The sequence below is a fragment of the Vulpes vulpes genome, chromosome 14 (assembly GCF_048418805.1).
Source record: "Vulpes vulpes isolate BD-2025 chromosome 14, VulVul3, whole genome shotgun sequence".
NCBI classification, from domain to species: Eukaryota; Metazoa; Chordata; class Mammalia; order Carnivora; family Canidae; genus Vulpes; species Vulpes vulpes.
The window spans coordinates 26,527,453-26,539,606 of NC_132793.1; the positions used below are offsets into that span (position 1 = coordinate 26,527,453).

The 12,154-nt window shown below is 51.2% G+C and overlaps 1 protein-coding gene across 9 annotated transcripts in view; it reads left to right on the top strand.

Annotated features, from left to right (window-relative positions):
• Window positions 1-9,983, top strand: part of BCL2L1 (BCL2 like 1) — a 64,997-nt gene extending 55,014 nt beyond the window's left edge. For all 9 annotated transcript variants that reach the window (XM_025986072.2, XM_025986075.2, XM_025986074.2 and 6 more), the window contains one exon: window positions 8,327-9,983. In XM_025986072.2, the coding sequence (XP_025841857.1) occupies window positions 8,327-8,464 (138 nt within the window). In that variant the 3' untranslated portion in view covers window positions 8,465-9,983. The remainder of the gene's footprint in view (window positions 1-8,326) is intronic.
• Window positions 9,984-12,154: the final 2,171 nt, after the last annotated feature.

The following is a 12,154-nucleotide window of genomic DNA, read 5'->3' on the forward strand; positions in this document are numbered from 1 at the left end:
AATATCAGTCATCCCTCCCAAGGAAGGAGGTTGTGAGCCCCTAAATGAACATCTGTGCCCCCCAATAAATGCTTTCTGAATTGTCTCTCTCAGCCTCTAAGACTAGCACCCTGGTTCTGAGCTGAGAAGATGGAGCGCCCACACTCGCACTGCTGAGCCTGATAGCTTTCTCAATTCCCCAGCGGAGGTGTTATCTCCTCCCGGCACAACCACTTCCTTTTCTGAGAAATGAGCACATCTGTCAGGCTTAGCTTCTGAGAACTAATGGTGAGGGAGGAGGCAGGGGAGGAGAAGCTGGCAGCTGACAGGGGCAGAGTTGGATAAAGATTAACATGAAGTTTGCTGTGAGGATACCCAAATATTCCCTAAAGCCCAGTTGGCTTGAGCCCCACAAGACACCCTCTTTAGCCAGTAACACTGAGGTCACCTTGCTTTACTAAGTGCTTTCATCCTCTGATCTTACCACCACTGTCTGTCTTAGGAGGTCAAAGTAGGAGAAAAAGAGGCTCCAAAGTAGAGAAGCTTGCTGTGTAGTGCCCACAGCTGGGTTGGCTAGACTGGTGTTACCCTAGTACAGTGTGGTCACCCATCTCTGCTTCTACCCTGACTGAGCTGGCTCTCTGAATTGCCTACATCCAAATCCAACCCCAGTCCCAGTAGAGGAAAGAGGCTGTGTTCCTTTCACATTGCTGAGGCCAATAGCTCCCCTGGGAAAGCTAAGGGAAGTGGATTCCAACCACAAACCTCACTTCTTCCTAGTCTCCGCCTGCACCTCCCCACCAAGAGAGTGATAAGGCCCCTCCACTTGCCCCATTCCCCCCCCCTTCCTGTCATCTCCCAGGGATCTCCCAACAAGGCCTCATTTATCTATGCAGCAGGCATGCATCAGTCTCTCCCTTAGGGAAACTGAGGCTAGCAGCAGAAAATGACTCTGAAAGTGACTCATGGCCTGCCCATGCAGGTCTGTGATGAGGCCAAGGAAAGGTATGGTGCTGATGTCTCTGGCACTTTCTCTGAGCTGCTAGGAGCCCCTTCCTCTTCTCCACCTACCTCTTTCCCAAAATAACCAAGCAGGAAGGAAGTGGTGGGGCTTAGCCATCCAGAGTCACCCTAGAGGAAGGAAGGGCCCGTCTGGCACAAGCACTTGTTCCCCTGCCGAAGCCAGGACGGAAGGGTTTCACTTTCCCTCCTGGTTTTCGTCACATCCTTTTCCTGTGGCACCCAGTTCCCCTCAGTTGGCTGGGGGCCAGAGCTCATTCATTCAGCTGGTGGCCTCGGGCAACCTTCCCCCTCCTAGAGGGACTCAGGACTATAGCCCTGGCCTGGAATATAAGGTTCGTTGCTGCATGTACTGGACCTTGCAACTGACTTCCATACATACCCTCTTTGGGCAGGTCTCTTGGTATCTCTGAGCCTCAGTTTACCTGGGTGTAGATAAGGTCATCCTTCAGTTTTAGAAGTATATTCACCTGACGCATGATGGGGCCTTGAAAAGTTTTGTCCTTTTTTGGGGGGGGCGGGGCGGTAAGTATTGTCCTTTTGAAAGTGAACACAGTCCCATATGGAGATTGGGAGCAAAGACACTGGAGCCAGACTATTGGTGCAGGCAACCCAGCCACTGTGTGACCTTGGGCAAGTCACAGATCATCTGAGGGCTGCAGGTCTATCAGCTGTATGATGAGTTAACAGTACCCACTGCCTGACATTATGGAGACAGTTCAGTGAACTAATCCACCAGGATTACGGAGAGGGCTTTCTTTGCAGGGTAAGTGCTCAGGAAGCATCTACTGTCACTGCCACTGTGTAGGTTAGATTCTCTGTGGGTAGGGACAGCAGGGACTGAGATGGCAGGATCAGACATCAATCAGAATGTGCAAGAGGCCAGAACTCAGACAAATCCCAGTCCCACCACTTCCTAGATAAGAGGGTAGATGAACTCTGAAGCCTCCGTTTTCACATCTGTAGAATGAAGCCATTGACAAATACAAGGATTAAATGAGTAGTCCTTCATTTGTCCATCTAAAATAGATTCATTTATGGCCTCCTGGTGACTCAATTGGTTGAGCATCCAACTTTTGATTTCAGTTCGAGTCATGATCTCATGGGTTGTGGGATCGAGCCCTGCATCGGGCTACATACTCATCAGGGGGTCTGCTAGAGATTCTCTCCCTCTGCCCCCCACTTGCCCTCATAACGTACGTGTGTGTGTGCGTGCGCACGCTCTCTCTCAAGTAAATGAATCTTTAAATTTTTTTTTTAATTTATTTATGATAGTCACACAGAGAGAGAGAGAGAGAGAGAGAGAGAGAGGCAGAGACACAGAGGGAGAAGCAGGTTCCATGCACCGGGAGCCCGACGTGGGATTCGATCCCGGGTCTCCAGGATCGCGCCCTGGGCCAAAGGCAGGCGCCAAACCGCTGCGCCACCCAGGGATCCCTCAAGTAAATGAATCTTTAAAAAAAAAACTTAGGGGCACCTGGGTGGCTCAGTCAGCCCAGCATCTGCCTTTAGCTTAGGTCATGACCCCGGGGTCCTGGGATCAAGCCCCACATCAGGGTCCCTGTTCAGTAGGGAGAGAGAAGCAAGTTCTTGGATCATGACCTGAGCTGAAGGCAGACTGAGCCACCCAGGCCTCCAAAAATAAAGTCTTTAAAAAAAAAAACTATAAAATAGATTCATTAAGAATGGCACCTGCTGTGCTCCAAGTACAGCATCAGGTTCTGGAGATAAAAGGGACAAAACCAGACACAGTCTAGTGGGGGAGACAGGACAAAAAACAATCACTCAAATGATTGTGATTGTACGTGGAATCAGGGAATATGACCTAGTCATAGTAAAGTGCTTTAGCTCAGTGCTTGGCACAACTAAAACATTCAAATGTATAATAAAGATCAGCTGCCATAACAGTTGTAATTATCTTATTGTTATTTAACAAGTGAGGACACTGGACTAGTCAAGGTCACACCACTAGGAAGAAGCATGGAAACTGGGAGGTGAGAGAAATGGCATAGGAGGATTGATCAGACTTAAGCAGGCGCTGTGCTTCACACCCTGGCAGGGTGGATGGGCTGCTACTTTTGGGACATTGTTGTGCCTGCCTTTTTCCTTACTTCACCAGGATTGCAGATGGCCGCAGGGTGGCCTACAGTGTTCAGTTGGCTTCTCGGCAGAGATCTAGCTGTAGTCAGTCTGTGCCTGTCTGGATGGGCCTGGCTTCAGACATGGGTCAGACTTGGTCCCTGCCTACACTTAGACCCCAGACTGAGGCAAGGAGACTGACACACAAACGGGCCTCGAATTAAGGACACCCTGCCTCACATTCTCGCATCAGGTCCAGATACTTGTTGCTACCGCTGAAACATGCTCTTTTTTACCCCAAGATTTTTTATCCTCCCTTGACCACTGCCACCTTGTCTTTCAACACTCAGCTCAAACCTCACTTCCCCAGAGAGCCCTTCTCTAAGCATTCTACCTCTATCAGGTACTCTTTATTACCTCCCCATGACTTGCTGTCTTCAAAACCCCGTCATCTCTGAAATTGTCTTGTTTCTTATTATCCTCTCTACTTCCCACTAGAACAGTGTTTTTCAACCTTTTTTCCTTATTGCCACCCCCTTAAGGCATCTTTTTATACATTCCTGTCCTAATTGCCTTCCCAGGATATTTGAATACCACAGCTGTACTCTGTATCTCTTTATGTGCTATGGCCTTGTGGAAAACCACAAACCACTGCACTATCCAAGAATTTTTTCCTTTGTCCCATTGGAGGTGATTGCCCTCCCGTTGAGAGTGTGCAGACTAGACCATAAGCTCCATAAAAGCAGATCTTGTTTGTCTTGTTCACTACTCTGTCTTTAGTGCTGGGCTTGGAGCATGGTTTGCACTCAAGAAATATTTATGGTGTGAATGAGAGTCCAAAACCTTGGAAGCACAACAGAGACACTCATGGAGTCTAATAAGCTGAGTAGAAGTTGGCTAACAGGAAAATGATGTGGGGAGAGTGACCAGTTAGAGGACACACAGGGGTGAGACACCCTCTGGAGTATGTCAGGTGGGGCCATTCCAGGGCTGTGGCACAGGCAAGACCTTAAAAGTGGTCCTAGTCTTGGCTTCTCCTGGGGACCCTGGTTCTTGGCTCACCGCTCTGAGGGGCCAAGTCAGAAGACACCAATTCCTAGTCCAAGCTCTACCACAAGCCAGCTTTGTGAAACTATAGAATGGGCAGGTGAATTGGCCTTCCTAACTTAAGGTGTCTGCCTGGCTTAGAGTCCATGACCCTCCTGTGGAGGTCATTAGCCAGCCATTGCCTGTCCCCAGTGGCCCTGAAAACCTCTGCATGGATCCCGTGTCAGTGGTCACTGCTGCAAAGAGAAACTTCCCCCACTTTGCTCTCACCCAAGCTGAGGATGCAGATAGCCTCAGGCCTGGGTCTCCAGAAAGCTTCTGTGACATCAGAGACTTACTTCCAACTCACCCTTATGTCTCACCACCACCATCACTCCCCCATCCTCCCCACCCCACCCCCATGGCCACCATGCCAGCTCTAGCTGAAACTAGTGGGACCCACTGAGGAGCACTGGGGCTTATCTCTGCTTTTCCAGAACCAGGCTGCTCTGCAATGCTGTTTATTTATCCAGGGCAACCGCCCACTGAGAAAATGGCTGTGTTTGTTTCCAAGTGTGTCGTGTGAACCTTGAGCTAAATATACCCACACCATTGCCTCCCCAGCACCCGCCCCGGAATAGCACACCCCATTTTGCTCATGCTCTGTCTGCAAAAGCAGTCCCCAGAATCCACAGTCCCTGGAAATCCTCCTCCCCCTTCCTCAGGAGAAAGAGCTCCTGAAAAGGAGATGAAGGTTGTCCTGGCCAGGAATACATGAGTCGGGGGGCTGGGCAGGTCAGAGTCTTCTTGTTCTCTATAGCAGTGAAATGATAATGTTCCCTCTACCCTGGAATGACTGTTCCTGGACAGTGAGTGCTTTGTGCCCTTGCAGGGACAGGGCCTGTTTACTCCAACTCAGCCCCAGAGAGGAAAGTTTCCTGTGGCTGCCAGCCCTCTACTTTAGGAAAGTTCCCATCGAGGGAGCCAGGCCTCTCCCACTTTGGCTTCAACCCCAGTGTCCCTGGTTTCTTGTGAGACATCGGGCCCCTTGGGATAGCTAGATCCTTCTGGCCTTGGTCTCACTTCTCCCATGCTCCCTACAGTCCAAGGCTCTCCCCACATCACAGATCAATCTTTTTCTTTTTCTTTTTTTTTTTTTAATTTTCTTTATTTATTCATTAGAAACACAGAGAGAGGCAGAGACTGTAGTAGGCAGAGGGATAAGCAGGTTCCCAGCTCAATGCGGGACTTGATCCCAGGACCCCAGGATCACAACCCCAGCTGAAGGCAGATGTTCAACCATTGAGCCACCCAGGCACCCCTTGGATCAATCTTTTTTGTGACTCCACTTGGGCCTACTTTGCTTGGGACCAGAAAAATCATAACTCTTTTAAGAATTTTCTCTTTTTAAAAAAAATTTTTATTTATTTATTCATGAAAGAGAGGCAGAGACACAGGCAGAGGGAGAAGCAGGCCCCATGCAGGGAGCTTGACATGGGACTGGATCCCAGGACCCCAGAATCATGCCCTGGGCCGAAGGCAGGTGCTAAACCGCTGAGCCACCCAGGGATCCCCTTGTAAGAATTTTCTTATCCGCCAACACCTAGGATGAAGGGGGAGAGATGGGGAAGCATATCCACGCCAGTGGTGCAAAGCCAAAGGGGGGCTGGCTGATGCCACACCTCTGCCCTTCTCTCCCCAGACCCAAGACTCCCCCACATCCCTTTTCTTAGAATCCATTTTAGTACTACTGACAGATCATCCCAGCCCCCCACATAGGAAGGTATCCCACTATAGCTTTACTTCTTTGGAGCTGAGGAACCCTGGTTCTGATCCTAGCTATGCCACCTATTAACTGAGTGACCCAGAAGAGGTCTTTTCTATCCAGTGTGAAACAGGGCTCAAATATACCTGAAGAAGGTGAAATGGGTAACTGCCTGACACTTAGTAGACTTGTAGTACCTTTATTCCACTCATGTATTTGTTGAGCACCAACATGTGCTAGACGCTGTTCCGGATACAGAGTATATAGAGACAAGACAGGATCTCTGTCCTTGTCAAGCCACACCTAGTGCAGGAGACAAAACAAAAACAGAGTGTCAAATCTGGTTATGAAAAGTGCTAGGAAGAAAAATAGAGCAAGATAGAGATGAGGATGGGTGCCATTTTAGAAGAGGTGACCAAGACAGGCCTCCCTGGGGAGATGACATTTGAGCAGATTCAGGAGTGAAATGAGGGAGGAAGTGAGGCAGGTGGTGATCTGGGGTCAAGTGCTCCAGGCAGCGAAAACAGCAAGCTCTTGCGCAGATGTTCAAGGAAAGGCAAGGAGGCCGGTGTGATGAGGGGAGTGTGCAATGGGGAGAGGGCAGGTCCCACTAGACCTCACTGGCCATGGTAAGGAATGGGGACTTTATTCTAGGTGTAATGGGAAGCCTTGCGAAGGCTGAGACCTTGGGATGAGATGGGAAGGAGTGACATGGTCTGAATGGAGGGACTTTTTCTAGTGTTTTTTTCCACCTTTACATGGTAAACATTCTGGTAAGGGCTCTAGCTTATGTGTCACTGCTACCTCCTTAATGGCTTAATAAATATTGAGAAGTATATGAGTCATCTTGGCAGTTCAATGCTCATGGCACTCTGCTAGGTACCAGGGATGTGAACAGAAATGACACCAGCGTTCTAAGTTCAAGAGAAAGCTGTTGGAGGACTTTAAGTGCCATGATCTGATCTATGTTTTTAAAAATCCTCCATATGGGGATCCCTGGGTGGCGCAGCGGTTTGGCGCCTGCCTTTGGCCCAGGGCGCGATCCTGGAGACCCGGGATCGAATCCCACATCAGGCTCCTGGTGCATGGAGCCTGCTTCTCCCTCTGCCTGTGTCTCTGCCTCTCTCTCTCTCTCTGTGACTATCATAAATAAATTTAAAAAAAATTTTTTTTTAAATAAATAAATAAATAAATAAAAATAAAAATCCTCCATATGGAGCATGGCCTGAGCAAGGTTATCAAGACCAGAAGTAAGGCCAGGCAGGTCTCACTCACAGTGAGCAAACTGGCCTGGTGGAACTTCGAACCAGCTGGAGATGGCAGGTGTTGTCTGAGGGAGCAGCCACCACTGCCAGTTGGGACCAGGTGGAAATGAGGGCCCAGGCTGTGAGCTCTTAGTGGAGAGGAAAATCATGGGCTCTGTTCATTCATCGGTAATCCATTCACACTAAACACGCATACTCCCTAGGCCCAGAGGCTCCAGTCTGTAAATGGGGAGAGAGGGCCTGCACTGCAGCATCACTGAGCATCATTACAGGACAAATGGGGTGCAAAGCTTACTCATTAAAGGGTGCCCCACACGCTGGCTCCGCCCTGGGGTGGGTAATTTAACCCACAGCCCCACCTTCCCCATATCATGTGCTTCCCTCCTGACTGCTAAGGGCTGTTGCTCACCTCCTTCTGGGCCCAGAGTGTCTCTCTCTCTCTCTCTCTCTCTCTCTCTTTCTCTCTCTCACACACACACACACACACACACACACACACACACACACACCAGGGGGTGGGGGACAGCGACAGGGCTTCACAGATCCCATCCTAGGCCGGCATGTAGAAGGTATCCCTCTACTCTGCCCTCAGTGTCTACCCACCAGCCTCCCCTCCCTTCTCCAGAGGGAGAAGGAGCCTCAGGCCAATAGTACCTGGCCTTCCCCTGAATCGCTGGGAATTTAGCCCTGTCCCCTCTCCCTCCCTCCCTCTCTTAGTTGCATTGGTGCATCAGCAGGAAGGCTAAGGCCTAGTGGGTGTGCACTATGCACAGACTCCACCCTCCTCCTCAGCTTCTAGACCACTCATGGGCCAGCTGTGGCTCACGGTGTCTCCCCATCCCTTTCTCTCCAGCCCTGCACTCCAGCCACCTAGCCTCCTGTTACTTCCCTGCCCCTGCTGATCTCTTTCCTGATGCAGGTTCTCCAGTATGACTTTTTAGCCAGTTCACCTTGAACAAAGCTCTTCCCAGCTTTGCACCCTTATGTCAGCTATAAAGTGTATTGGTCATCCCCAGCTGGGTGGCAAGAAGGAGGGCAGCCATGAACCCTTTACTTGGCCCAGAGTGGGCATGGATGGCTATAGTTTTTCAAATCACTATTGCATGCAGGTGGCCCCTTCTCCCACCCACCCACCCATATTACTGTCATAGAACTCAAACAACACCGTCTTTTCTCTTCTCTATCCCTGCAGGATACTTTTGTGGAACTCTACGGGAACAATGCAGCAGCCGAGAGCCGGAAGGGCCAGGAGCGCTTCAACCGCTGGTTCCTGACAGGCATGACTGTGGCTGGCGTGGTTCTGCTGGGCTCGCTCTTCAGTCGGAAATGACCAGACACTGACCACCCACTTACCCTCCCACCCCTGTCCTGCCCCTACTACGCCCCTTTGTCCAGCCACCATTGCCACCAGGAGAACCACTACATGCAGCCTACGGCCACCTTCCCATCACAGGGTTGGGCATAGACCAGGTCTCCCGCAATTAGTTTTTTAGAATCTACCACGCTTCTGTGAGAGCCGCCTTCCCCACACCTCAGTTCTCTGGCCTCAGAACCCACAAGGTTTCCCCAAAATCTGCCCCATGGAAGCTGGCAGGTGTGGGGGTGTTTGTGGCTGGGGGCTGGAGGCCCTGCCTAATTGGTGGAACCCCCAACCCCTTAGCCTCCCCAAGAATGCTTTCCTGCCAGGTAGCTGGAAAGTTTCTGACCTTTTTCCCCAGAAGGAGAGACTAGATTGCCTTCGTTTTGATGTTTGTGGCCTCAAAATTAATCATTTCCTATCCCTTCCAGAACCTAGGCTCCCCTTCCTTTCATCCCTTTCAAGAGCCACTTAGGGGCCACTTCTGACTAATTAGGGATTCAAGCTGCTTGGGATAAAGAAACAAGGACCAGGACCTCCTCCCCACCTCTGGCCTGGCCAAAGTCCTTGACCCCAATCCCAATGTCCTCCAAAGGTCCCTGGATAGAGGCCAGCCCCACCCAGGAGGAAGAGGGCTGTAGCTGCAGGAAGCACCCCGTGCCAAAGCTGGGGTGGCCCTTGCAGTTTAGCACCACCCCAGTTCCTTTCCCCTTCCCCTCCCTTGGCTCCCATGACCATGACTAAGGGACCAACTGGGCTCAAGGCAGGTGCCCCAGAGCTGTTGATAGCTTCAGCTGCCTGACTTTCCTGCAAGAAGATCAGCCTGTGGCATCTTTGCCTGGAGCTACTTGCCCATGGAGCCCAGGGATTTGGGGGCCTTGGCCCAGAGGTGAAGGGGAGCTACAGGGAGCAGCTGTGGGAGCCCTAGAGTCTTCCCTACCTCAGGCAGGAAGGGCAGGAAGGAGACCCTGATGCACAGGGTGGAGGTGGGGGTGGCAAAAGGGGCCAGACCTACCTGGCCAAACAAATATGTGCCCCACTCCCATTCAGCCTAGGGTGCCAGGCTGCCAAGGTCAGAGTGGCCTGGCCAGGAGTCCTTCAGGCCTCCCTCTCCTCTACTCCACCCATGGCCTGTCTCATCCCTGGGGGTCCCGGCCTATCCCTGGCCATCCTGGGCTCTCTGCTGTACATATTTGAGACTAGTTTTTATTCCTTGTGAAGATGATATACTATTTTTGTTAAGCGTGTCTGTATTTATGTGTGAGGAGCTGCTGGCTTGCTGTGCGTGTGCACGTGGAGAGCTGGTGCCCGGAGACTGAACGGCCTGATGCTCCCTCCCCTGCCCTGGTCTGGGGAAGCCAGCTGGGGGTCCTGGCTCCTAAGGGGCACCTGTCCCCCCCCCCACCCCACCCCCACACTTGTTCCAGCTCTTTGAAATAGTCTGTGTGAAGGTGAAAGTGCAGTTCAGTAATAAACTGTGTTGACTCAGTGAGCAAAGGGCCTGGGCTCTTGTGTGCCCCCGGCTGGGGAAGGAGGGGCTATGCGGTTGGGAACAGGGCTGCAGGGGAGCTGCACATCACTGCTGGCTCTGCTGCCCTCAGGAGAGGGCCTTGGACAAGTCCCTTCTTCCACCTGGGCCTGAATTTCTCCACCTATTCTTTGATGGGGGTTTTATTGAACACCTGCTGTGTGCTAAGCAATGGGTATGTGTGAGCAGGATGGATGGATGGACACAGTCTCTGCCCTCAGGAACTGACATTCTAGGAGAACAAACAGCCACTTGGCAAGTGTTTACTGAGTCCTGCTCTGCCCAGGCACACTCCTAGGCACTGGGGATTCTACAGTGAACAAAGCCCTTCCTTTATGGAACTCGCATTCTTGGGAGACAGACAAAATATAAGGATGAGACAGTCTGGCTGTTGGAGGGCAAAGGTAGAAGCTAAAGGACTATAAGGAAGAAGGACAAGACTTATGAAGGACCTAATGGGGAAGGAGATAGGAAGGAGTCAGACTTTTTTTTTTTTTTTTAAGATTGATTGATTGATTATAGACAGCGTGAGCAGGAGGGGCAGAGGGAGAAGGAGAAAGAATCTTAAGCAGACTCCACACTAAGTGGGGACCCTGATGCAGGCCTCAGTCTAATGACTCTGAGATCATTACCTGAGTTGAAACCAAAAGTCACCTCTCAACTGATTGTGCCACCCAGAGGCCTCCAGAGTTGAAGTAACATTTTAAAAGTAGAATCCCGCAAGATTTACTGATGGATTAGAGATAGTTCAAGAAAGAGGAGGGACTCCTGGGTGGCTCAATGGTTGAGCATCTGCCTTCGGCTCAGAGTGTGATTCTGGGGTCTGAGGATTGAGTCCCACACTGGGCTCCCTGCGAGGAGCCTGCTTCTCCTTCTGCCTATGTCTCTGCCTCTATATCTCTCATGAATAAATAAATAAATAAAATCTTAAAAAAAAAAAAAAAAGGAATCAAGGGTGATTGGAGTTTTTGGAATGGTGTCACCATTATAATTACAAAAGTAAAAAGCACATGTCTGAGGCCAGTGCAGCTCAAGAGGCTCATAGTTAAGTGCCCAACAGTATTTAATATGGGACCTGAGATTGTCTAGGCTCCTGAGAAGTGATCATGAGAGCTATGGCCAGAAGAACATATGAGTTAGCTAAAAGAATGGGGGAGGCAAGAAGAGTGGTTCTGGTCAAGAAGCAAGTGCACAGGATGAGTAAGAATTTTCCTCAGACAGAAGGAAAGTTGGTGTGTGGAGTTGAGAAGGGTCTCCTGGGTCAAGACAATGTCAGAGAGGTGGGGTGAGGGGACTGAACTTGATCCTGAGGGCACTGAGAGCCAAAGGAAAGTTGTAAGTCAGGGAGTTTTATGCCCCCCTTAGAGCCGTCAAAACAAAACACCCTGTGTGGAGAAAGTTCTGGAGGGAAGCAAAGTGGAAGCCTGAAGACCAGTGAAGAAATCATGGTTTGGTTAAGGCTCTGGTTCTCAGGGTGGGCAGGCCAGGTGTCTCTTGTGGGTCACCATTCCTGGGCATGTGACTGGGCAAGTTACCTATCCTCTCTAAGCTCCAACTTTCCCCTATAAATGGGATTGATGGCAGCGCCCATCTCACGCGATTGTGGTCAAGATTGAATGAAATAACCCAACAGAGCTTGGGGGAGGGCTGGATGGGGAGGCACGGCGGCAATGACCGCACCATCGGGCTGGTTCCCCCGGAGGTGGAAGGAGGGGCTCCCCACAGATTCCCACTTGGAGCAGCCAGAGGACTGGGAGGGGTCTGGGGAAGCGAGCGAGGATTTCAGAGGGCGGGGCTGGAGGCGGGAGGCTGCCTCGGACGCTCTGCCCTGCCCGCCTTTAAGAGCGGGCTTGACTGCCCCCTGGTGGTTGGAGGGGAGAACCTGAAGCGACGCCACTGTCGCTGGCCTCTCCCGCGGGCCAGTCCGGTGTCTGGGGTGTCTGGCCCGGCTCACCAGAGGGACCTCCACACTTCCAATCCTTGGGTAGTGGATTCAGAGCTTGCCTCTGCTCTCCTGGGACTAGGGTCATCATTCTTCTTAGTTCAACACCAAAGTCTCCAGCCTTTCCCTCCACCCGAGCCCCACGATGCTGCCCTTGCCCTTGCCCTTTAACCTTAGCCACTTGAGCCACTCT